Source organism: Muscardinus avellanarius, assembly GCF_963383645.1.
Source record: "Muscardinus avellanarius genome assembly, chromosome: 16".
In the NCBI taxonomy this organism is placed as follows: domain Eukaryota; kingdom Metazoa; phylum Chordata; class Mammalia; order Rodentia; family Gliridae; genus Muscardinus; species Muscardinus avellanarius.
In genome coordinates, this window is record NC_137802.1 from 31,422,794 (window position 1) to 31,447,719 (window position 24,926).

General features: G+C 49.8%; 2 protein-coding genes across 4 annotated transcripts in view; one reads left to right on the forward strand and one right to left on the reverse strand.

The window, feature by feature from the left end:
• Positions 1–1,223: 1,223 nt before the first annotated feature.
• On the reverse strand, positions 1,224–10,342 carry NLE1 (notchless homolog 1; the record flags this gene model as incomplete). The annotated part of the gene is made up of 11 exons (XM_080714018.1): positions 1,224–1,298; positions 1,388–1,547; positions 3,265–3,467; positions 4,514–4,560; positions 4,713–4,848; positions 5,323–5,515; positions 5,831–5,928; positions 6,091–6,167; positions 7,930–8,009; positions 8,468–8,685; positions 9,968–10,342. The coding sequence occupies 11 exons, from the start codon at positions 10,340–10,342 to the stop codon at positions 1,224–1,226; spliced, it is 1,662 nt and encodes a 553-aa protein (XP_080570144.1).
• Positions 10,343–14,109: 3,767 nt separating this feature from the next.
• Positions 14,110–24,926, forward strand: part of UNC45B (unc-45 myosin chaperone B) — a gene marked incomplete at both ends in the record, with an annotated part of 32,853 nt that continues 22,036 nt past the window's right edge. For all 3 annotated transcript variants that reach the window (XM_080713396.1, XM_080713397.1, XM_080713398.1), the window contains 5 exons: positions 14,110–14,277; positions 15,925–15,961; positions 17,762–17,937; positions 20,800–20,889; positions 23,882–24,049. In XM_080713396.1, the coding sequence (XP_080569522.1) occupies positions 14,110–14,277; positions 15,925–15,961; positions 17,762–17,937; positions 20,800–20,889; positions 23,882–24,049 (639 nt within the window). The remainder of the gene's footprint in view (positions 14,278–15,924; positions 15,962–17,761; positions 17,938–20,799; positions 20,890–23,881; positions 24,050–24,926) is intronic.

Genomic DNA, 24,926 nt, shown 5'->3' on the forward strand with positions numbered 1-24,926 from the left:
AGAGAGGCAGAAGCTGGCTGAATTCTGCCATGAGTAGTAATGGAGCTGTAAGTGAGCAGTAGTGAGCATCTGTGTCCTCGCTGTACTTATTTCTGACTAGCGCAAATAGGCACAAGTGGCCAGGGCCTGCCATGGAGCACTGCCTTAGCCTATCTCCTGGCCATCACACTGGCCTCTTCCTCATGCACAGGAGGAGGAGGGGAGGGCAGCTTCTTGGCTGGTATGGTTTTTCTGTCATCCAGTCGGAGGGAGGGCCCCTAATGGAGCTAGCACAGCCCATGGCTAAGCTCTGAGATTCTGAGACAAGGAATTGCAACCAGGACATACAATATATAAGTTATTTATTTGGCCACTGAACCTGGGGTCTGACGCTGAGCAGAGCATCAGACCCCTTGGAAGATGAGGCAGGGGCAGCCGCAGAGGCCCTGCACAGAGGCTGGCCTCCCCACTGCTGCCAGTGCCAGCGAGGACAGAGTGGTGCCCATGGATGGATGCAGTGAGAACCTCTGCTCCAGGCCATGGGCAGGGGCCGCAGGGAGACCTCACTGGGGTCAAGGACAGGAGGCCACCGCTGCTGAGGAGGGTGTGTGAGCCACCACCCAGCCTGTGTTCTCTGGCAGCGCAGGCAGCTGGATGATGCTGAGTCCAGGTGGGGGCAGAGAGATCGGTGGGACTTTTCATCTCCTCCATCTGCAGAGAAGGAAGAATCAAGAAGGGGATCCAGTCATATATCCATAGGAGCACAATGGGGGACCCTGGGGCTCACCCTCAGAATCAAGCCTGGCACCATTCTGCTCTAGCCACACAAACCCAGGCAACATGCCCACCGCCTGCCTCAGCCAGGACCCAGCCCCTGGGATCTGCACCAAACAGCCCCAGTCCTGTATGAGCACACAGGGCTTTAGTATGTCCCCTTCCTCTGTGATCCCGGCTATGAAGGCTTGATAATTCCCAAGACTGGCTGGCTAAGCCCTGTGACTACACACCGAGAAAGGCAGGACCAGGGTCTAAACTCAGGTCTTGGACCCTGAAGTCCAGTACTCGAACCAACCAGAGAGCTGAGTGCTGGGGCTCCCATGAGGCCCGCAGCCCTCCCACCTGCCTGCTGAGACTGTGAGCACAGGATGGTCCCTCAGAATTCCACACCACTAGGGGAGAGTGCAAAGAGGGACCGAACCGCTTAAGGGCAGGTGAGCCGAGCACGTGCACCACCCCCTCCCCACTCACATCCGGAGGCACTTGTCCTTCCCACCACTTGCTACTCTCTGGCCATCTGGGCTCCAGTCGACGGCGTACACCTGCACGGGGAGGAGGAGAGGGAGCACAGGGGTGAGGGGCATGTCAGGTTGCAGCCCCCAGCCCTGCCCGCCTGCAGCCTCAGCCCTACCTCATCTGCATGGCCCGGCAGGTCTGTAGCCAGCTTCTGTGACTTCACGTCCCACACCTTCAGTGTGCTGTCACTGCTGCCACTGACCAGCAGCCGACTATCAGCGGACCACGCAATCTGGTAGACCGCAGCCACATGGCCACGGAGAGAAGCCAGGTACCTGGGCCAGGAAAGCATGATGATGGATATTACACCTTCAAACAGGTCTGGAGGGTCCGTGCCCTGAGCAGTGGTTCTCAACCTTGGCTCTTAAAATTATGCAGCCTGGTCCCAGGCCAGACCATTTTAATCAGCACCAGTCTTTACTATTTTGTAAACCTTCTCTACATGGGTTGCTCCAGGGTACCCCTTGCCAGGCCTCCATACCTGCATGGCTCGACATGCCAGAGAATCCAAATGTGGCCACCTGCTTAGCCCATCTGCTGACATGCCCCAACACAGCAGGTGCTTGTTGACAGGTGGTGCAAAGTAACTGTGGGCCAGGCCCACCTGCAACTTTCAAGTCAGTATAGTCTTGTTGCAATTCTTTGGACTGGCTTCTCTGAGGCTCAGTTTCTTCCATCCTTCTATCCATCCACCCACCCACCCACCCACCCACCCACCCATCCATCCATCGGTACTGGGGATGGAACCCAGGGGCATTGTACCTCCAAGCTACCACCCCAGCCCTATTCTTTTTAATCTTTATTTTGAAACAGAGTCTCACTGAGTTGCAAAGGACCTCACTAAGTAGCTGAGGCTGGTTGTAAACTGCAATCCTCCTGTCTCAGCCTCTTGAATTCTGGGATTACAAGCATGCACCACCACACCTGGCTCAGTTTCCATACACACACACACACACACACACACACATATTTGGTGGTACTGGGGGTGGAACCCAAGGGCTTTCTACTTCCAGGCTATACTCCCAGACCTATTTTATGCTTTATTTGGAAACAGGGTCTCACTAAGTTGCTGAGAGCCTCACTAAGTAGCTGAGGCTGGCTTTGAACCTATGCATCCTCCTGTCTCAGCCTCCCAAGCGCTGGGATTACAAGCACGCGCCACCATGCCTGGCTCAGTTTCCCTGTTTTAAAAAGGAATGAAACTGCCAGGCATGGTGGCGCGTGCTTGTAATCCCCACACTTGGGAGGCGGAGACAGGAGGATCGCGCAGGTTCGAAGCCAGCCGTGCTGGCTTAAGAGACCCTGTTTCCAAATAAAAATATATAAATAGGTCTGGGAGTGTAGCCCGGAGGTTGAAGGGCTTCCAGGAACCCCAGTACCACAAAAAAAAAAAAAAAAAACCCCGAAATTACCTATTTCAAAAAGTTGCTGTGTGAAAATACACAATGACTAATACCTTAGGTCTCCTCAGCCCCAACATGGGTTTCCCTCGTTTCTACCTTCTGTTCAAACTAACCCTGAGGCGCTGTGCCTTACTCCAGTACTTCTTGACCTAACTGGAAGCACCATCACCTGGTGACTCTGCAGACTCTGATCCATAGGTGTGGAGTGGGACCCAAGATTCTGTATTTCCAGCCTGCTCCCAGGGGATGTGGAAGCCCGTGGTCCACCCCAAAGCGGGCACCATAACGACCGACCGCAGAACTAACTTTCCCGCAGCTTCACCTTCTCTAGGCTGCCGCACCCTGGCCTTGGGCTAGCTCTGAGATCGCTTCTCTCCTCTCACATGAAATGAACTAGCACTCTTGGTGCTCACGTAGCAACTGGTACTATCTTATTAATCCTATAACAGTGCTGAGAAGTAGGGGTTTATAGAAGAGGATGCAGCTCTGGAAACCCAGACACTTCCCATGGCCACACGGGCAGTGAACGGAAGCGCCACGCTCCTACTACCCCCTGCTTCTGGAGGAACGGCCCTGCCCCTCAACTCACTTGCCCGTCCTGCCGTCCCACAGCTTGACGGACTTGTCGAAGGAGGCGCTGGCCACGATGCGGGAGTCGGGGGAGAAGAGCACCTGGTTGATGAGGGCCTGGTGTCCTGTCATCCTTTCGAGAGGCTTCTTGTCCTCTGCTGGGGACCACAGGAATAAGGTGAAGTCGTCTGAGCCAGACACCAGCCTCTCTGGGCCCTGGCCCTGGGGGAGGCAGAGAGCACACCGTATTGGACGTGGTCAGATACCATATTGGACGTGGTCAGACACTGCACATACCACGGACAGAGGCCAGGATGAGAAGAAACGGGGCCTGGCTTGGCCACTTGCTGCCGTGTGACCCTAGGCAAATTGCTCCGTCCAAAAGGAAAAATTTTATGGGCACGTAGAATAATTTCTAAGACACATACATAATTACATGACAAAGCAAGGTAGAGACTGGTGTGTTAAAAATGGGATGGGTTTTATATGTGGGTTGTGTGTTTTTATTATATAAACATGCATATGTATACCTGCAAAACTTCTGCAAGGAAATAAGACACTGGTAGCACTGGATGCTTCCAGAAGGAATACATGTTTCAGAACATATCTTTTTTGTATATTCTGAATGTCAGAGCATGCAAATGTGTTCCTTAAATAAACTAAATACAATAAAAAAGCTGTACCTTGAGAATGCACTAGGCAAATACAACTAAAATGATCCCTAGTGCATTTGAGATTTGAGGACTGCAAATGAGGACTATCAATAACAACTTTTCTATTTTTTTGTCACTAGGGTTGGAACTCAGAGGCATTCTGCTTCCAAGCCCAATTTTATTTCTTATTTGGAAACAGGGTCTCACTAGGTTGCTCAGTGCCTCACTAAGTTGCTGAGGCTAGCTTTAAAATTTGTGATCCTCTTGTCTCAGCCTCCCCAGTACTGGGATTATAAGCATGTGCCACCACACCTGGCTTCAATGAACAACTTTTTAAGCCAGGCACAGTGGCTCACACCTATAACCCCAGCTACTCAGGAGGCTGAGACGGGAGGATCACAAGTTTGAGGCCAGTGGTTAAGCATCCTTGGGCTCAATCCCCAGTATTAAAAAAAAAAAAAAAAAAAAAAAAAAAAAAAGCAACATTTTGGAATAGATTATAGGTACTCTGACCTGGGATTAGAAAGGAGAGAGCCAAGTGTCTGCAGAGAATATTTCAGAGACTAGTTAGGGAAAATAAAAAGATGGAGATGTGCACGGATGGCATCCACTTACCCGCACAAGGTTGTATCGGCTCAGCGCCCTCTCCTTCAGTTCCTGCACTGTGTTCAAAGGAGAGAGAAGATATCAGAGGAGAGAGAAGATGAGGAACAAGGTTGTTTAGAAAATCCAATACAAGCAGCAAACACCCCCGTTCCTCAGGAGAACTGGATCCTCCTCAGGCACCTCTCCTCTCCTTCACCCATGTACTCACAGGAGCCCTGCAGGTCTTGGGCATTAACTGTGGCCTCAGCAGGCTCAAAGGCCCCTGTGCGCAGGGCATAGTCAGTGCTGAGTGCCATGGTGTTCACCCAGTGGCCGTGGCCTTGAAGAGTCCGGCACAGCACGCCCTAAGGTAGAGGGAGACGAGTCAGACACACACAGCACACCCCAAAGTAGAGTGAGGTGGGCCAAACACGCACACACCCCACTTCCACTCTCAGGAGACAAGCCCCAAGACAAGAGATGGGACAGAGAATCAAGACTCAAGTCTTTCACTCATTCACTGTGATCTTAATCAAACCATCCCCATGGGCTTGCATCTTTCTCTCTTTATGAAAATGAGAGAACTGGCCAATTTCATGGAACAGAAGAATATTAGAATAAAGGGCCCCAGTCCAATAGGTTTGCGATAGGCAGGCAGGACTTGCTAATGGAAATGCTAGAATCCCACAGTAGTGTGCCAGCAGCAACCACTGAACCCCTTGTCCCAGGAGCACCTCCCAGACAGGACTCCCAGCACATTCATCAAGTTCGCTCCCAATGCCAGCATCCTGTGACCCCCAAATTTGCCAGAATGGCTTCTGCACCCTCCCAGTTCTTACATCATGGGCCCTCCAGACTTTGATGGTGCGGTCCTGGGAGGCAGAGTAGAGAAGCCCATCCCCTCCCCACCGGAGACACGTGACTGACTGTGTGTGCCCGGTGAGGATGCGCTCACAGCGGCCTGCGGTTGTGTCCCAGACTCGCACGCTGCCGTCCTTGGAGCTGCTGGCCAGATAGCGGCACTCGGGGTTCCTGTGAAAGGGAAGGGAGACATGACCTTAGTTCTGACCTGGTCATACCTGTCTGCCCCACGCCTCCCATTCCCAGCTCAAAGACCAAGGACAACCTCCTGACAGCTGCCTGACCCCATAATCCAGCTACACTGTGAAAAGCAGCCTCTCTGCAAGGAGCAGGACAGGCCAGGACCTGGAAGGCTCCCCACACTGCCTGCCAAGGTCGCTGGCATCCAGATGCCCACCTCCTCCTCAGGAGAACACCTCCACGTTGAGCGAGGAAAGGGCAGCCTCGATCCTGGCTCGTTTGCTTGGCTCAGTCAGTGCTACTTACGCATGAAGGGGCTCCCAGCTCAGGCCCGTAATCCACTTGCTATGGCCAGCGAGGGTCCTGCCCACCTGCTTCCCTGTGCTTGGGTCCCATAGGAGAATCTGAATGAAGGACACAAGTTCACCATACATTCCTCTCCAATCCATCCCACCAAAGGTCCCCCAGCAACCACCCACAGCCAACCCTCCCCGAAGACCCCGGAACCTGAGCCTGAGGTGCTGCACAGGGAAGGAGCCCTGCCTAGTCATCCTGACACCTCCTACCTGGCCATTCTTGCAGCCTGAGGCCAACTTCTTGCCATCTGGGGACCATGATATGCTAAGGACCCAGTGTCTGTGTCCTAAGGAAACAAGGGGAGAGAGAGGGACCACATCCAGCTTTATCTCCAGTGCCTAGCAATGCACCGCACATTGCAGGCACTCCAATGTGCCGAAGAGATTGAATGACAGTGAAAGGAGAGACAGGGCTTGCTGAGCTGAGGGAGAACAGCTCCAAGTGCCAGAGCTGTGTGTCTTGATGCAAGATAACACTACCACCTCCCAGTAATTCATTATGAGACACATGGTATGAACTACACCCTTGCAATTCTCACCAGAGCTCCAAGAAAGAGAACATCACCTGGACAAAAAAAGGTCACCCACAGTGACTGTACCTAGTGTCTATAGTACAGCAGTGAATCTCATGTGGTCCCCAGACCAGAAGCATCGCCATCATCTGGAATTTGCTAGACATTCAAATTCTCAGGGCCTGTCCCAGCTCCACAGAATCAAAAGCTATAGAAGTGGGAGCCAGCAATCTGGATTTCCACAAAGTCTCCAGGTGATTCTGATGTATGCTAACATCTGAGAAACACTATATGAAAGGCTGGATTTATTTACTTATTTATGGTGGTACTAGGGGTGTAACCCAGAAGCTTTCTACCTCTGGGCCATACTCCCAGACCTATTTTTAAAATATTTTTTATTTGGGGCCGGGTGTGGTGGCGCACGCTTGTAATCCCCGCGCTTGGGAGGCAGAGACAGGAGGATCGCGCTGGTTCGAAGCCAGCCTGGCTAGCTTAAGAGATCCTGTTTCCAAATAAAAAAAATATAAAATGGGTCTGGGAGTGTAGCCCGGAGGTAGAAGGGCTTCCAGGAACCCCAGTACCACACCCACACTATCTATCTATCTATCTATCTATCTATATCTATCTATCTCTCTCTCTCTATATATATATATATTTTTTAATTTGGAAACAGGGTCTTACTAAGTTGCTGAGAACCTCACTAAGTAGCTGAGGCTGGCTTTGAACCTGTGCGATCCTCCTGTCTCAGCCTCACAAGCACGAGGATTACAAGTGTGTGCCACGACACCTGGCTTGAAAGGCTGGATTTAAACCAGGGTTTTTTTTTTTTTTTTTTTTTTTTTTTTTGCTTTTAGGTAGTCAGCCCCTCCCCATAACCTCATACTGACTCTTTGGTCCAGATTCTGCTATTTCTTTTTTCTTTTTCCCTTTTTTGTGGGACTAGGGATTGAACCCACAGGCATTCTACCTGAGCTACAACCTCAGCTCTATTTTTTGTTCTTTATTTTGAAACAGGGTCTCACTAAATTGCAGAGGGCCTCACTAAGGAGCTGAGGCTGTCCACAAATCACAATCCTCCTGTCAGCCCCCCAAATGCTGGGATTACAAGTGTGTGTCACCACGCCCAGCTATTTCTATGTGGCTGGTTGAGCTCAAGGTTCCAGTCTCTACCTAGAAACATAAGGAGTTGGGTTGGACGTGGTGGCGCATGCTTGTAATCCCAGCATTCGAGAGGCTGAGACAGGAGGATATGGGTTTGTGGACGGCCTCAGCTACTCAGTGAGGCCCTTTGCAACTCAGTGAGATCCTGTTTCAAACTAAAGAATAAAAAAATAGGGCTGAGAGTGTAGCTCAGAGGAAGAATGCCCCTGGGCTCCACCCCCAATACCACACACACACACACACACACAAAAAAAAAAAAAAAAAAAAAAAAAAAAGAAGCTGGGATCAGCTCTAGGTCTCCTAAGGAATTACAGAGCTGGGTGACTTAGCCCCTGCCACTGTGTTAAGATCCCTAAATGGCTACATGCACACTGACCCTTGCATGTGAAATGTGGTGTCTCTGTGCTGAGATCCCAGAAGCGCACAGTTGTGTCTCCAGAGCCACTGGCCAGGTACCTGGGGGAAAACAGAGGTCTGTAGCAGTGGGCAGCAGTGGAGTCCACCCTGAGATGCTATGCACGTGCATTTCTGCTGCCTATGTGAAAAGAGCCTGGGACTAGACTCTTTCCCGGAGCTGAGAAATATGGCAATGATGCCACCTGGAAGACCCCAGGAGGCCACTTGCTCCTCCTCCTTCTTGATAGGAATAGCTCTGTTTTGCAGTGCTAGGGATCAAACCCAAGGCTTTGCACATGCCGGGCAAGCACTCTATCACTGAGCCCCCTTTATTTTATTCGAAGACAATTGTCTTTAGGGACCAACCCCCAAGAGGGAAGTCCTTTACTTGTAGCTAGGGCCCAGAGCTTGAGTAGGCTGTTCAAGGGTCCATCGGTCATAACTCTAGGGGTCCCTTCCCACCCCAGCCAGAGGCTATGCCCCCACACTCCCCTTCAGGATCCTACAGCGGTCCTTACTTTCCTGTGGGGCTGAAGGCGACAGAAATGACGGCCTCGCTGTGACCCTCCAAGGAGCTGGTGCAGCGGGTCACCGCCCGTACCCTGAAGATAGCCTGTGGCTGGTAAATGATGTCTAGGACCTTCTCTGTTTCCACTGCCTGGGACTCTAGCGTCTTCCCCAGCGAGGAGACAATCTCCGCATCGTGCACATAGAAAGCCAAGGGCAGAGGATCCTCCTGGAGGACAATGGTGAAGGGCAATTCTCCTATGGAAGAACGTGCAGGGCCACCTCTGCCCTAAACGCTCTTCAGGGAGCTGCGAGAGGTGAGGCTGTTTCTTTACAATCACCCTGATTAGGATACTCCCACCATTCCCCATTGGGCAGAACCTTTTTAATCCTTGAAGAACAATGTTAGGACACCTACATAGAATTTTGTTTGTTTGTTCTTTGCCAGTCTGGGGATGAACCCCAGAGGCATTTGACATCCAAACTACACCCCCTGCCCTATCTTTTATTCTTTATTTGGAAACAGGGTCTCACTAAGTAGCTGAGGGTCTCTACAAACCATGATCCTCCAGTCTCAGTCTCGGGCTCCCGAATGCTGGGATTACAATCGTGCGCCACCATGCCCGGCCCCTACACAGAATTTTGAAATCCTTTTATCTCCAAATGACAACAATCTAGGAGGCAAACAATATTATTCCTTATGATATATTAAAAAAAAAAAACAGGCTTAGGGCAACTAAGTAATTCATTCAATGCCCTATTGTAATTCAAGTTACTTGGTGTTCTTCAAAAAGAACAGAAAAAAAAAAAAAAAAAAAGAACAGAAAGGCCCACGATTAGGGTCAGCATAGATAGCATTATCCATTGTATTCCAAGCCACTACACTTTGCTGCCTGTTTAAGAAGCAACCAAAAATGTTAAAAGTACAGATTCGGTTTCCTTCCTGATCTGGTTTAGTAGTTGGGTGGGGGTCAGGAGCTGCATTTTTTAGGCACCCCCACCCCACCAGAAGGCAGCATTTCATAAACACTGGCTTAAAGGTTAACCAGGCGTGGTGGCGCACTTGCAATCCCCATACTTGGGAGGCTGAGACAGGAGGATACCGCAGGTTCCAACCCAGCCTCAGCTACTTTGGCTTTGAGCAACTTAGTGAGACCCTGTTTCCAAATAAAATATGAAAAAAATTGGTTGGGGGTGTAGTCCGGAGGTAGAAGGCCCTTGGGTTCCATCTCCTATGAAGCATCATACGAATAATTTAACCCCTCCGGGTCACGCTGTGCAACGGGGGTATTAATGCGTCCCCTACTGAGGAATGACGGAGATACCGCGCCCAACCCGTTCTGGACGCGGCCTCTGGGCGGAGCTGCGAGGCGCTTTCCCACGGACCCCAGCCCCGACCTCCCCGGGAGGGGGCTCAGCCCGGCGGCCCACCCTGTCACCGTCGGTGGGCAGCGGGGCCCTGGAACCCCAGCCCTCGGGCTCCGGCCCCCACGGAGGCCACCGAGGCTCACCTGCGCCAGCAGCGCGTTGCACACGAGCTGCAGCTTGTCGGGCGTGATGTCCACAGGCACGTCGAACGGGGAGCCCAGCAGCTGCCCGCCTTCATCCTGGAACTGCACCAGCAGCCGCTGCACGTCGTGCGCCGCCGTCTCGTCCTGCGCGAACAAGCCGGGCGGCCATGAGCCCCGCTGCCCGGGTCGCCAGGCCCGGGCTCTTCCCACCTCGGGCCGCGCAGGCCCCCGCCCCACCCCGGCAAACCCACCACCGCCGCCGCCATCCCGCGTCCCCACGTGGAGGGTGAAGGCTCCGGCGGGGCAGAGCGCCGCCTCCGAGTCGCTCCGGGCCGCCACGGGCCACAGCGCCCCCTGGTGCCGGGAGGAGAACATCCCGGCCTGGGCTCCGCGTCCCAGAGCCCAGAGCCGGGCGCCTCCGCCGGTGCCTTTTTTTTTTTTTTTTTTTTTTTTGCGGGTCTGGGGATGGAATCCAGGGGCATTTGACCTCCGAGCTATACCCCCTGCCCTATTTTTTATTCTTTATTTTGAAACCGGGTCTCACTGAGTTGCAGAGGGCCTCACTAAGTAGCTGAGGCTGTCCGCGAACCGCGATCCTCCAGGTCTCAGCCTCCCGAATGCTGGGATTACAATCGTGCGCCACCACGCCCGGCTTTAGGGTGCTTTTTGACTCTTCACAGCAGGGATGTTTGCCCCATTTTACAGTCAGGGAAACCGAGGCGCCGAGCGATTGACTTCCCCAGAACAGATCCTGGAAATGGCCAGAGCTGAGTGGGCGGGGCTCCTGGCTGGGTGGCTTGCAAAGTTAGAAACAGATTGAGGGAGCCAGAAACTATTCTATTTTTTTTTTGGAGGTGCTGGAAATTGAACTCAGGGGTATTCTACCTCTAAGCTACACCCCAGCCCTTTAAAAAACAATTTTTTTTTGGAAGCAGAGTCTTTCTAGGATTGCTGATAGTCTTTCTAAATTGCTGAGGCTGTCCTCGAATGTGCTCTCCTCCTGTCTCAGCCTCCCAAGTACTAGGATTACAGGTGTGTGCCACTCGCCCAGCTGCCTTAGTGCTCTTGCGCATGCAGTTTTCTCTGTCCAGGATTGTTATGGACAGAATTATGTCCCCTCAAATGCATATGCCAAAAAATAAATACAGGCCCTATAAGGAGGTAACAGTGGCTAAATGAGATCAGAGAGTGGAGTTCTAATCAGATAGAACTGGTGCCCTGTAAGAGGACATCCCAGAGTGTACACCCTGTCCTCCATCCCCGCTTTTTCTCATCTGCCTCCCAGCTCTGCTCCCATTCTGAGCACACTCAGAGAAGGGCCACATGAACAGACAAGGTGGCCATCTGCAAAGAGCGGCCTCGCCAGAAGCCAGTCCTGAAGGCCCCTGGAACGAGCTTCTCAACTTCAGGGCAGTGAGAAATTCAGTGCCGCAGCCTCCCGGCCTGTGGCTCTCTGTTATGGCAGCGCGTGCAGACGAAGACAGGAACTGTTCCTCCTTTTTTTCAGGTCTTGTCTTAAAATCTCTTCATCCATCCAACAAATGTGTTGAGCACCAAGTCTCTGCCTGACTTTGTCCTTGGGACTCTATGCATATCACCTCATTATCACATATTCAGGGAAATCTTCTCTGAAACAGCATCATATTTACCTGTTTTGTGTTTTCAAAACATCCCAGGAAGCTAGGTGGGTGGTACATGCCAGTAATCCCAGTACTTGGGAGGCTGAGACAGGAGCATCGAAGGTCCGAGGACAAGATCTCAGCAAGATCCTGTTTCAAAATTTAAAAAAAGAGTGAGGCTGTGGTGTAGTTTGGGGTAGAATGCCCCTGGAAAAATAAAAATAAATAAATAAAAATCCAGGTGATCAAATCCAGCCTGGACAGCATAGTAATATTCTGTTCCAAAACAAAAACACCAAAAACAAAACAAAAAAAAAACCAAACCAGCCATATGTTGGGTTGGCCTTATGTTTATGCAGGACAGTAAAAACTGTCCAAGGTCACATAGCTGTGTGTCCAGGGTCTTGGAGCTGGGAGTAGAACCAAGTGTGGGTGACTACCTAAAAGCATTTTTTTTTGGTGGGGGGCACTGGGGATGGAACCCAAGGGCTTTTCTACCTCTGGGCTATACTCCCAGACCTATTTTATACTTTATTTGGAAACAGGGTCTCACTAAGTTGCTGAGGGCCTCACTAAGTAGCTGAGGCTGGCTTCAAACCTGTGCAATCCTCCTGTCTCAGCCTCCCAAGCGCTGGGATTACAAGTGTGCGCCACCACGCCTGGCTTTTTTATTCTTTATTTTGAAACAGAATCTCACTAAAGTATCTGAGGCTGGCCGTGAACCATGATCCTTCTGTCTCAGCCTCACAAATGCTGTTTACCTAAGCGTTTCTCCAGTGCCTTTGGTGAATTTGAAAATTTATGGGAGGTGAGGATAGGAGGGATAAAGGTGATGGAGCAAAGCATCAGGATGAAGACACCTGTCGTTCATTCAGAAAACACATGACGTTTGTAATCCCAGAGCTTGGGAGGCTGAGGCAGGAGGAACACAGGTTCATGGCCAGCCTCAGCAACTTTGTGGGCCCTCCACAATTCAGTGAGACTCTGTTTCAAAATAAAAAAATAAAATAGAACTTGGGTATAGCTTGGAGGTAGAATGCCCCTGGGTTCAATCCTCAGAATCACAAACAACAAAAATAAAAAATAAGAAAAGAAAAAGAAAACACATGGTTCCAGGGCTGGGGGTGTAGCTCAGTGGCAAAAAGGAAAATCAGAAAAAGGGAAACAAAAAAATATAGTCAGGAAACACAGGACTCTGCTTTCTACAGGAGCCAGCCTGCCGGGGCCATCATCCTTGTTCTCTGGAAGGGAGCCCATAGCCCCCTGCTTACCTCCTGAGTGTGCTTGGGCCCCTCTGGCAGGATGATTGCAGCTACCGGGGAAGCCCTGCTTCTGGGGAGGGAGCCTCTGCCTGTCCAGGGAGTGCTGCTGGAGAGATGGGGCTTATAGTCCTGGGTCTCAGGGAACTCCGGGTCTGACCCAGCTCCTGCCCCAGGAGATTTCAGTCTGATGGGGGAGATACGAGTCCACTCTCAGGGAGCTCCATCATGATGGGGGAGGCAGGCTGAATATATTCTCTGCATACAAAGAGGAAGGTTCAGGAGAGCACAGGCACCCCCGAGCAGCAACATACCCATGCTCCAGTTGGCACCCCCCACCCAGTTTTCTGAAAAGCGAGAGCATTTTCAACAAGTGAATGCAGGACAGGTTGAGGAGTTGGAAACCAGTATGAGTGGAAGAGGGGAAGGAACTTTCCTCCTGTTTGCCCTCCCCCTCCCTCCAGAAAGGCATTTCTGGAAGTCTCCAGTTGGTCTGGGACCTGGGCAGCTGCTCTGCGTCCAAGTCTATCAGTCCCTCAGCTGTCACTCTGCTCCCAAAATAGCAGTGGCTGGGGGGTGGGGTGGGGGTGTTTATCTGGGAAGGGTGCGGAGAAGGGGCACTGTAGCTGTATCTAAGGAGAGGAGTCTGCTGTGAGGTTCCTGACCCTTCTGGACCTTTCTCTCATGCTTTGGGGTGTGAGTGCCTGCGTCCCCCAGGACTGCCCCTGACCGAGTGCTTGTGGGACAGAAGATGTCAGCACCTCCACGTGGTCACGACTGTCCAGTCCAGGGAGGGGGAGGGCCCTGAGTATCAATGACAAACTCCAGGTGCACCTGCCCCTGTGGCCAAATATGGTGTGCAGACGCTGGCTGGAGGGATAAAAAGTCTGCTGGGTGGGGTGAGGGGCAGACTTTGCTGGCCGAGGTGGACCACGGAGCTCAGGAGCAGCGGTGGCATCCGGGAGGAAGCATCCCTGCTGAGAGAGTGAGCTGTGGGAGACCAGGCAGAGAGAGGGTGCCAGGGACCCTCGGACCTGTCATAAAGATGAGCCTGAGAGGGATAAAGGGGAAGGCACAGGGTCTCTCCCTAACTAGGGCCAGGTCTTGTAACATCCTTCAGGGCAATGGATTGGGAGCTGCAGGGGTGGGTCGCCTCCAAGCAGAGTCCTCAGCCTCCACCCCGGCGGGAGGGGACCTGGGACTCCAGATCTCAGGCCAGGGCCTGCCCTGCGTCTGACCAGCTGAGCGGCCCCTGTCCCTCCAGATGGCAGAGGCAGAAGCGGCACAGCTGAAGGAGGAAGGGAACCGGCATTTCCAGCTCCAGGACTACAAGGCGGCGACCAAGAGCTACAGCCAGGCCCTGAAGCTGACCAAGGACAAGGCCCTGCTGGCCACGCTCTACCGGAACCGTGCAGCCTGCGGCCTGAAAATGGTCTGGGGCCTGGTGTGGAGCTGGGCTGGGGATTTTCGGGGCAGGGACACAAGGCTGTGGAGGCAGCCCCTGTCCTGGTGGGAGCTGGCCACCCCCAGCCATCTCACTTGGGCGCCTCAGCTTAGAGAAAGGGACCTCCCACCGCCTGGTCTACTGCTCCACAAAGACAGAAATTCATCCAGGTCACATAGCCTAATGCCCAGTGCTTTATTTTTGTGTGTGTGCGGGTCTGGGGATGAAACCCAGGGGCATTCAACCTCCGAGCTATACCCTCTGCCCTGTTTTTTAATTCGTTATTTTGAAACAGGGTATCACTAAGTTACGGAAGGCCTCACTATGTAGCTGAGGCTGTCAGCGAACCCCAATCCTCCAGTCTAAGCTGGGAATGCTGGGATTACAAGTGTGCGCCACCATGCCTGGTGCCCAGTGCTTTTTTGATATATTTTTTTCTTTGTATTGGGGATTGAACCCAGGGGCAATTTACCTCCAAGCTATACTCCAGCCTTATTTATTTATTTATTTATTTGTTTGTTTGTTTGTTTATTTATGGTACTGGGGATTGAGCCCAGGGGCATTCTACCTCTGAGCTACAACCCCTAGTCTTATCTTATTTTTATCTTGAAACAGTCTCTCTAGATTGATGAGAATCTAAATACTCTTGCGATCTTCCTGTCTCAGCCTCTTTTTTTTTTTTTTTTTTTTTTTTGGTGGTGCTGGGGTTCCTGGAAGCCCTTCTACCTCAGGGCTACACTCCCAGACCTATTTTATTTTTTGGAAACAGGGTCTCCTAAGCCAGTGAAGCTGGCTTCGAACCTGCGCGATCCTCCTGTCTCCGCCTCCCAAGCGCGGGGATTACAAGCGTGCGCCACTACGCCCGGCGCTCAGCCTCTTAAGTATTGGGATTACAAGCTTATGCCACCATACTTGGCTTATTTTTTTTTTTTATTTTGAAACAGAATCTTATAGGTTGTGGAGAGTCTCACTATGTTGCCAAGGCTGCAGTCCTTGAACCTGCATCTTCCTGCCTCGGCTTCCCAAGTACTGGGACTACAGGTGTGCGTTGCTAAGCTGGGCTTCAGGTGTTATTTCACAGCATCTTAAGAACAGCTCTGTGAAGCTGGGTGTGGTAGTGCACACTTTTAATCCCAGTACTTGGGAGGCTGAGTCAAAAGGATCATAGGTTTGAAGCTAGCCTCAGCAACTTAGCAAGACCCTGTTTAAAAAAAAAAAAAAAAAATATATATATATATATATATATATATATATATATATATGTCTAAGAGTATAGCTCAGAGGTAGAATGCTCTGAGTTCAAACTCCAGTAGCAACAAACCCCCAAAATAAGCCTGGCCCTACCTATGCGGTAGATGTTGCTGTCACCCCCGTGTTACAGACAAGATACCCCAGGCTCAGAAGGATAATTAATTGCCCAAATTCTCCCAGGTGGTGGCAGAGCTGGGAATCAAGTTCTGGCTTGTCGGCTGCCAGAACATGTCCACTTTTCCATGCCCAGAGAAGGACGTGCCATGGGGCTCTGACAGCCTGCAGCTCCCCAGCAAGCCCGCTTCCATCTCTGTGGGGACTCTCTGGTGGTCTCTGCATTGAGCCCCCATTAACCGAGTCTCTTTCTCTGTCTCCATTTCTCAGGAGAGCTATGCCCAGGCAGCTACAGATGCCTCAAGAGGTAAACCCCCAACCCCCACTCCTGATCTTGTACTCACACATTCTCCCAGTGTAGTCCGTGCCTTTTTTTTTTTTTTTGGTGGTGGTGGTGCTGCTGGGATTGAACCCAGGGGCATTCTACCTCTGGCCTACACCTACACCCTTAGCCCTATTTTATTTTTTATTCTGAAACAGAGTCTCACTAAGCTATGGAGGGCCTCACTAAATTGCTGAGGCTGGCTGCAAGCCTGTGAACTTCCTGTCTCAGCTTCACAAGAACGGGGGTTATAGGTATACACCAACCGGCTTTTGATCTGATTACCATTTTTTTTTTTTTAAGAGAAACAGCAGTAATCTGGAGTGAGTTCAGAAGGGAGGGAATCAGCCTTAGAAGGGACTGGAAACATCTTTTGCAGAGCAGTTGATAGAAGGGTCAATATTTAGTCCCAGGAAGGCAACTCCCAGGTGGACAAAGAGCCGCTTTCAAATACCTTAACGGTTGTCACAGGAAGCGGATCGGAGTCATCTCAGGCATTCCAGGCCTAGATTCAGGATTAAGGACAAAGTTACAGGGTGTATATTTTGGGAAGGAATAGGAAAGGGTTTTCTGATGGAGCTGCCTGGATGTCTTGAGAAGGAGAGAGCTCCCCATTGCTGGAGGTATGCAAGAATAAACTGGATGAGTGCTTGGCAGAGATCCTACAGCAGAGACGCAAGCACCAGGAATTGAATGAGATGACTCATAAGCTCTCTTCCTTCCTTCCTACCCTCTTCCCTTCCCTTTCTTTTCTTTTTTTTTTTTTGAGGGGGCTGTAGTGGGGATTGAACCCAGGGGCATTGTTTTCTCTGAACTATACCCCCACACTCCCAGCCCCTTTTAAATTTTATTTTATTTTATTTTATTTTATTTTATATTTCGTGGCAGTGGGGATTGAATCCAGAGACATTCTAGGCATTTTACCTCTGAGCTAAACTCCCAGCCCTATTTTATTTTATTTTATTTTATTTTATTTTATTTTATTTTATTTTCTTTCTTTCTTTCTTTCTTTCTTTCTTTCTTTCTTTCTTTCTTTCTTTTTTTTTTTCCAGTACTAGGGGTGGAACCCAGGGGCATTCTACCTCTAAGCTATACTCCCAGCCCTTTTTTAATTCTTTCCTTCCTTCTTTCTTTCTCTTTTTTTTTGTGGTACTGGGAGTGGAATCCAGGGGTTTTTATACCTCCAGGCTATACTCCCAGACCTATTTTATACTTTATTTGGAAACGGGGTCTAAGTTGCTGATAGCCTCACTAAGTAGTTGAGGCTAGCTTCGAACCTGTGCTGTCCTCCTGTGTCAGCTTTTCAAGGGCTGGAATTACAAGCATGTGCCACCACACCAGCTTTTTTATTCTTTATTTTGAAACAGGGTCTCATTAAATTGCAGGGGGGTCTCACTAAGTAGCTGAGGCTGGCCGAGAACCTGGATCCTCCAGTCTCAGCCTTCCAAGTACTGGGATTACAAGCATGTGCCACCACGCCTGGCTCACAGCCCTGTTTTTTGAAACAGAATCTCTCTAAGTTGCTGAGGGCTTCATTAAATTTCTGAGGCTGGCCTTAAACCTTCAATCTTCTTGTCTCAGCCTCCCAATTACTGGGATTACAGGGATGTATCCCTACTCCTGATTTGGATCTTACTTTCTCCCTAACAAGGGGATGGCATGGGCCAAGTAGTCCACATGGGTGAATATTCCTCAAGGGAGACATGCTCTCTGGAACTGAGGTGGAGGGTGGGGAGAGGAGGCCCGCAGCCCCGCCCCTGAGGCTCTCCTGTCCCCCATCCCTAGCCATCGACATCAACTCTTCCGACATCAAGGCTCTGTACCGGCGGTGCCAGGCGCTGGAGCACCTGGGCAAGCTGGACCAGGCCTTCAAGGATGTGCAGCGCTGTGCTACCCTCGAGCCACGGAACCAGAGCTTCCAGGAGACTCTGAGGAGGCTCAACACCAGCATCCAGGAGAAGGTGAGCGGGACCTCCTCCCACACAGCGTGGCTGGTAGAGGGTGAGGAAGCAGGACCTCACGACAGAGCTCTGTCCATGCTCTGAGCTGGGGCAGCCAGGGCATGGCATGCACCACAGGATTGAGATGAGCTGTGCAGCCTTCGGAAAGCACAAGCCAGCCTGGGCCAGAACACAGGTCTTTTCAATGTCAGATGGAAGCATTTTTTTTTTTTTTTTTGGTGGTACTGGGGGTGGACCCCAGGGGCTTTCTACCTCTGGGCTATACTTCTAGACCTATTTTATACTTTATTTGAAAACAGGGTCTCACTAAGTTGCTGAGAGCCTCACTAAGTAGCTGAGGCTGGCTTTGAACCTGTGTGATCCTTCTGTCTCAGCCTCCCAAGTGCTGGGATTACAAGTGTGCACCACCATGGCCTGATAGATGGAATCTTTTTTTTGTGTGTGTGTGTGTTTTGGGGTGGAACCCAGGGGCATTTGATCTCCAAGATACACTCCCTGTCTATTTTTTTTTTTTATTCTTTATTTTGAAACCAGGTCTCACTGAATTGCAGAGGGCCTCACTAAGTAGCTGAGACTGTCTGCGAACCACGATTCTCTGGTCTCAGCCTCCCGAATGCTGGGATTACAAGCGTGCGCCACCACGCCTGGCTTAGAGTAATCATTTTAAAAGATGACGATCAGTTAGTGTGTTAGTAGCATGATCTTCCTCTTTCTAGGAAGATAGAGGCTGAATGAGCTACCTGGGATTCTGGGGATGCTGATGAGGGATAGAGGAGTCAGGAGCCGGGGGCAACATGGCATCTTTGCCAGGAAACTGGGCTGGGGTAGGAGAGCCTAGCCGGGGAGCAGAACCCTGCCTCTTGGTCCTGGCTCCTCTGCTGACCTGAGGGACGCCTTGGGTGTTGGTTTCCTCCTGTGAGAGCAGGAGGGGATATGCTCACTCAGCTCCTTGCTCCCAGACTCAGTAACCCATGGCAGCTCCATGGCACACTGCCCAGGCTGCAGACTCGGGCTGAGGAAGTATAACGAGGTCAGAGAAGGGGTGGGTGAGTGAGAAGCTAAAGGAAACGAGCCCAGACACAGGCGGAGTGTCAGCAGGACCAAACAGTAAGGCATGGAAGGGACTGGCAAGATGGCCAGTTAGGAAAGAGCATCTTAGAAAAGATCTGGGGTTGGTCTGGGATGTAGCTCAGTGGCAAAGCTCTTGCCTGGCAAGTGCACCACCCTGGGTTCGATCCCCAGTCCAAAAAGACAAAAAAAAAAAAAAAAAGATCTGGGGTACTGGGGCTGCGGGGTGTGAAAGGATCTGTACACCCAACACAACTCTGACTTGTTTAAAGTTTGATGCTTGAAAGCTGCTTCCGGTTTATGAACCTGAAGACACATTTCTTTTTTTCTTTTTTTTTTCTTTCTTTCTCTTTCTCCTTTCTTTCCTTCTTTCTTTCTTTCTTTTCTTTTCTTTTTTTTTGCAGTACTGGGGATGGAACTGGGGGCATTCTACCTCCGAGCTATACCCCAGCCCTGTTTTTTATTTTTTATTTTATTTATTTATTTATTTTTTATTTTTATTTTTTTTTGTTTTTAATGGTACTAGGGATGGAACCCAGGGGCTTTCTACCTCTGGGCTACACTCCTAGACCTATTTTATATTTTATTTGGAAACAGGGTCTCACTAAGTTGCCGAGAGCCTCACTAAGTAGCTGAGGCTGGCTTTGAACCTGTGCGATCCTCCTGTCTCAGCCTCCCAAGTGCGGGGATTACAAGCGTGCGCCACCACGCCCGGCTAAAGATTTCAAATGTGTTTTGTGTAATATCAGTATTAGTGACTAAGTACATATGTTTCCAAAGTGAACCCAAGGGTGTTCTACCTCAAAGCTATACTCCCAAACCATTTATTTATTTATTTATTTATTTATTTATTTATTTATTTATTTTGGTAGTACTGGGGTTCCTGGAAGCCCTTCTACCTCTGGGCTACACTCCCAGACCTATTTTTACATTTTTATTTGGAAACAGGGTCTCCTTAAGCCAGCGCGCGTGGCTGGCTTCGAACCTGCGCGATCCTCCTGTTTCTGCCTCCCAAGCGTGGGGATTATAAGCGTGCGCCACCACGCCTGGCCCTCAGCCCTGTTTTTTATTCTTTTTTTTTTTTGAGACAGGGTCTTGCTGAGTTGCAAAGGGCCTCACTGAGTAGCTGAGGCTGTCCACAAACTGCGATCCTTCTGTCTCAGCCTCCCAAATGCTGGGATTATAAGCGTGAGCCACCACGCCTGGCCTGGAGACACACTTCTATTTTAGTCTTCCTTCCTTTAGTTCTTTCTTTTTCTTCCTTTTTTTCTGGCACTGGGGATTGAACCCAGAGGCATCATTCTATCTCTAATCTAGTCCTATTTTATTTTATTTTCTGAAGCAGAGTCTTGCCAAGTTGCTAATGGCCTCACTAGGTTGCTGAAGCTGGCCTCAAACCTGTGATCCTCCTGTCTCCGCCTCCAAAGTACTGGGATTACAGGTACATGCCACCAACCCTGGCTACCTTTTTAATTGTCTCGTGGCCGATTTACTATAGAATTGGGCTGATGACCCCTGCTCTTTCAAGACTATTGTGATGTTCCAATGGGCTAAAAGAAATGTAACTAAATCATAACTGTATTGGGGAAAAGACTTGATTCTACTCACTATTCTGTCCCCAGCATCTAGAGCAGTATCTGGCACCCAAACATTATTCATTAACATTTGTTGAATGAATCATGAATGTGCTGGGGCTGAGAGTAAACTAATATTTACTGAGATGAATAGACCAAAATGGTGTGTGCGGTTCGTATCCACGAATGCCTCCCTCCTGAATCCCTTCTCTTTCCTCAGCTCCGTGTGCAGTTCTCCACAGACTCCAGGGTACAGAATATGTTTGAGATCCTCCTGGACCCAAACAGTGAAACTGATAAGCTGGAAAAGGTAAGTGTCGGGTGTCTCTGGCCAGCAGAGGGCGCTCTGGGACCCGCGGCTAGAGATGGGGCGCTGCCCTTCAAGAATGCTGAGGGAGAGCCAGGCGTGGTGGCGCCCGCTTGTAATCCCAGCATTTGGGAGGCTGAGACAGGAGGATTTTGGCTCGCGGACAGCCTCAGCTGCTTAGTGAGGCCCTCCGCAACTTAGTGAGATCCTGTTTCAAAATAAAGAATAAAAAATAGGGCAGGGGGTGTAGCTCGGAGGTCGAATGCCCCTGGGATCCATCACTAGACCCTCCTCCCAAAAAAAGAATGTGGAGGGAAATTGGTCCAACATCAATTATATTAGAAAATAGCGTATGGACCACAAGAACTGGGAGTAGGGCGAATTCCATGTGGAGAGTCATGCAGCAGGGTCAGATCCTGTCTTTAAGATGCTGATATTTTGTTCATCACAGTTTTTTTTTTTTTTTTTTTTTTTTTGGTGGTACTGGGGTTCCTGGAAGCCCTTCTACCTCCGGGCTACACTCCCAGACCTATTTTTACCTTTTTTTTTTTTTTTGAAACAGGGTCTCCTAAACCAGCGCGCATGGCTGGCTTTGAACCTGCGCGATCCTCCTGTCTCTGCCTCACAAACTCGGGGATTACAAGCGCGCGCCACCATGCTTGGCCAATCACAGCTTTTTAATATTAATTTGTAAAAATAGGTCTGGGAGTGTAGCCCGGAGGTAGAAGGGCTTCCAGGAACCCCAGCACAACCAAAAAAAAAAAAAATAAAATAAATAAAATAGAGTACTAAATAGGGTGTTGTGACACACGCTTATAATCCCAGTACTTGGGAGGCTGAGACAGGAGGATCAAGGTTTCAAAGCCAGCCTCAGCAATTTAGTGAGGTTCTTAGAAACTTTGTGAAACCCTGTTTCCAAATAGAAGAAAAAATAAGGCTGGGGGTGTAGTACAGAGGCAGGAGGCCTCTGGGGTTCTATCCTCAGTAACACACACACACACACACACACACACACACACACACACACACTCACTCACAAAACAAAAAATAAAATTGTATTAAATATTTACTATATTATGATATCTTTTTAAATTTTGCACTCAAGGGAAATGTCTCACCATAATTTCAGCCCTGAGAAATAAGAGCATGTTCAAGTAGTGATTTATTTCATCTAGAAATATTACAAAGTCATTCTGAAGTATTAAGACTTTAGTCTTAATACTTTACTACAGCTTTGTGTGTGTATGTAGCACTGGGAATTGAACCCAGGGGTATTCTACCAGTGAGTTACATACTTACTCACCCCCCTTTTTTCAGAGTTATTTTTAAAATGGATTTTATTTTATTATGTGGTCCTGGGGATTGAACCCAGGGGATTTTATCTCTGAGCTATATCCTCAGCCCTTCTAATGTATGTGTGTGTGTGTGTGTGTGTGTGTGTGTGTGTGTGTGTACATTCGTGTTTCTGGGGATGAAACCCAGGGATATTCTACCTCTAAGCTACATTATCCCATTATTTTAAAACAAAGTCTTGCTAAGTTGTTCAGAGTTTCACTATGTTGCTAAGGCTGTCCTCAAACCTGAGATCCTCCTGTCTCAAGGTGTGTGCCGCCAAGTGTATATGGTTATATTTTAATATAAGTGCAATCGAAGTGAACATATCCTTCTGTTTTTCAATGTTTTTGTTCCTCAAGTGACTCTGAGGTTTTTTAATCTAGGATTTCACTATTTTGTTTGTTTGTTTTTGGCAGTAGATATTATACCCAGGGGCATTTTACCTCTGAGCTATACTCCCAGCCCTTTTTTTTTTTTTTTTTTTTGGTGGTACTATGGGTGGAACCCAGGGGCTTTTCTAGCTCTGGGCTATACTCCCAGACCTTTTTATACTTTATTTGGTAACAGGGTCTCACTAAGTTGCTGAGAGCCTCACTCAGTAGCTGAGGCTGGCTTTGAACCTGTGGGATCCTCCTGTCTCAGCCTCCCAAGCACTGGGATTACAAGCATGTGCCACCACGCCTGGCTTTTTTTTTTTTTTTTTTTAAGACAAGGCCTGCTGGGTGTAGTGGTGCACGCTTGTAATCTGTAATCCCAGCACTTGGGAGGCAGAGACAGGAGGATTGTGCTGGTTTGAAGCCAGCCGCGCTGGCTTAAGAGACCCTGCTTCCAAATAAAAAAGTATAAAAAAATAGTCTGGAAGTGTAGCCCGGAGGTAGAAGGGCTTCCAGGAACTCCAGTACCACTAAAAAACAAAACAAAACAAAACCAAAAGACAAGGCCTTACTAAGTTGCTGAAGATGGCTGTGAACCTGTGATCCTCCTGTCTCAGACTCCCAAGTGCTGGGATTATAGCTGTGTGCTGCTGCATCCGGCTGATTTTACAGTTTTGATGTTGTTTTGTGGTACTAGGATTGAAGTCCCTAAGTTGCTGAGGATGGCTGAGAACCTGTGCATGTAGGTCTGCGCTTTACCACTGAGCCACATCCCAGCGCTTGTCTATGACTTTCACGGCTGCAGTATATTTCACCAAGTGGTCTCTCTGTAGGTTATTTGACTTCCTTTTTTCTCTGTAGGTTATTTGACTTCCTTTTTTCTTTTCTTTTTCTTTTTCTTTTTTTTTTTTTTTGCAGGTCTGGGGATGGAACCCAGGGGCATTTGACCTCTGAGCTACACCCCCTGCCCTATTTTTTATTCTTTATTTTGAAACTGGGTCTCACTGAGTTGCAGGGGGCCTCACTAAGTAGCTGAGGCTGTCCGCGAACCGTGATCCTCCAGGTCTCAGCATCCTGAATGCTGGGATTACAAACGTGTGCCACCACGCCAGGCTATTTGACTTTTTTTGAATGATGTTCTCGAGGTGCGTTTTCAGGAGGATAAAGGCAGAGCATGTCCTGGAGTTCTGAGGACTCCTTCCCTGCGGCAGCTGCTCGCACATGCCCAAGGATGAGGCCCGGCAGTCCTGCCTGCCTCCTGACTTCCTTCCCTCTTCCTTCCTCAGGCTGCCAACAACCTCATTGTCCTGGGCAGGGAGGAAGCAGGCGCTGAGAGGATCTTCCAGAGTAACGGAGTGGCGCTGCTGCTGCAGCTCCTGGACACCAAGAGGCCTGAGCTGGTGCTGGCTGCAGTGCGGACCCTGTCGGGCATGTGCAGCGGCCACCGAGCTCGGGTGAGGGCCCGCGGATGGGTGTACTCAGCACAGATGGCTGCGAGTCCATGGGTCTGGAGGGTGGCGCGTAGCCAGGGCTGTGGCTGGCACCAGCAGAACCTGATACAAAGTCTAAAGTGTTCCCCTGTCCTCAACTTTGGTTTTATGGTCCCTGACAAGAATGCTCCAGACCTTTTCCCTTTGAGCTGGTAATGGGTTTGATTAAGCAAGGGTAGGTTACTGGAAGTGATATCACGGGCTGGGTGTGGTAGTATATGTCTACAGACTCAGTACTTAAGAGGCTAAGACAGGAGGATAGCAGGTTTGAGGTCAGGTTCAGCAGTTCCTTAGCAAGAACCTCAGGAATTTAGAGAGACCCTGTTTAAAAATTTAAAAGTTACCTGGGGCCGGGCATGGTGGCGCACGCTTATAATCCCCGCGCTTGGGATGCGGAGACAGGAGGATCGCGGAGGTTCGAAGCCAGCCGCCTGGCTTAGGAGACCCTATTTCCAAATAAAAAAGTATAAAAATAGGTCTGGGAATATAGCCCGGAGGTAGAAGGGTTTCCAGGAACTCCAGAACCACACACACACACACACACACACACACACACACACACACACACACACACAAAGTTAGCTGGGTGTGCTACTGCATGCTTGTAGTCCTTGGGAGGCTTGGAGTCCTTGGGTGGCTGAAACAGGAAGATGGCAAGTTCACAGCCAATCTCAGCTACTTAATGAGGCCCTCACCAACTTAGTGAGACCCTGTTTCAAAATAAAAAATAGGGTTGGGGGTGTAGGTTGGAGGTAGAATGCCCCTGAGTTCAATCCTTAGTAATGTAACAACAACAACAAAAAATTAAAAATAAAGTCAGATGTGGTGTCGCATGGCTGTA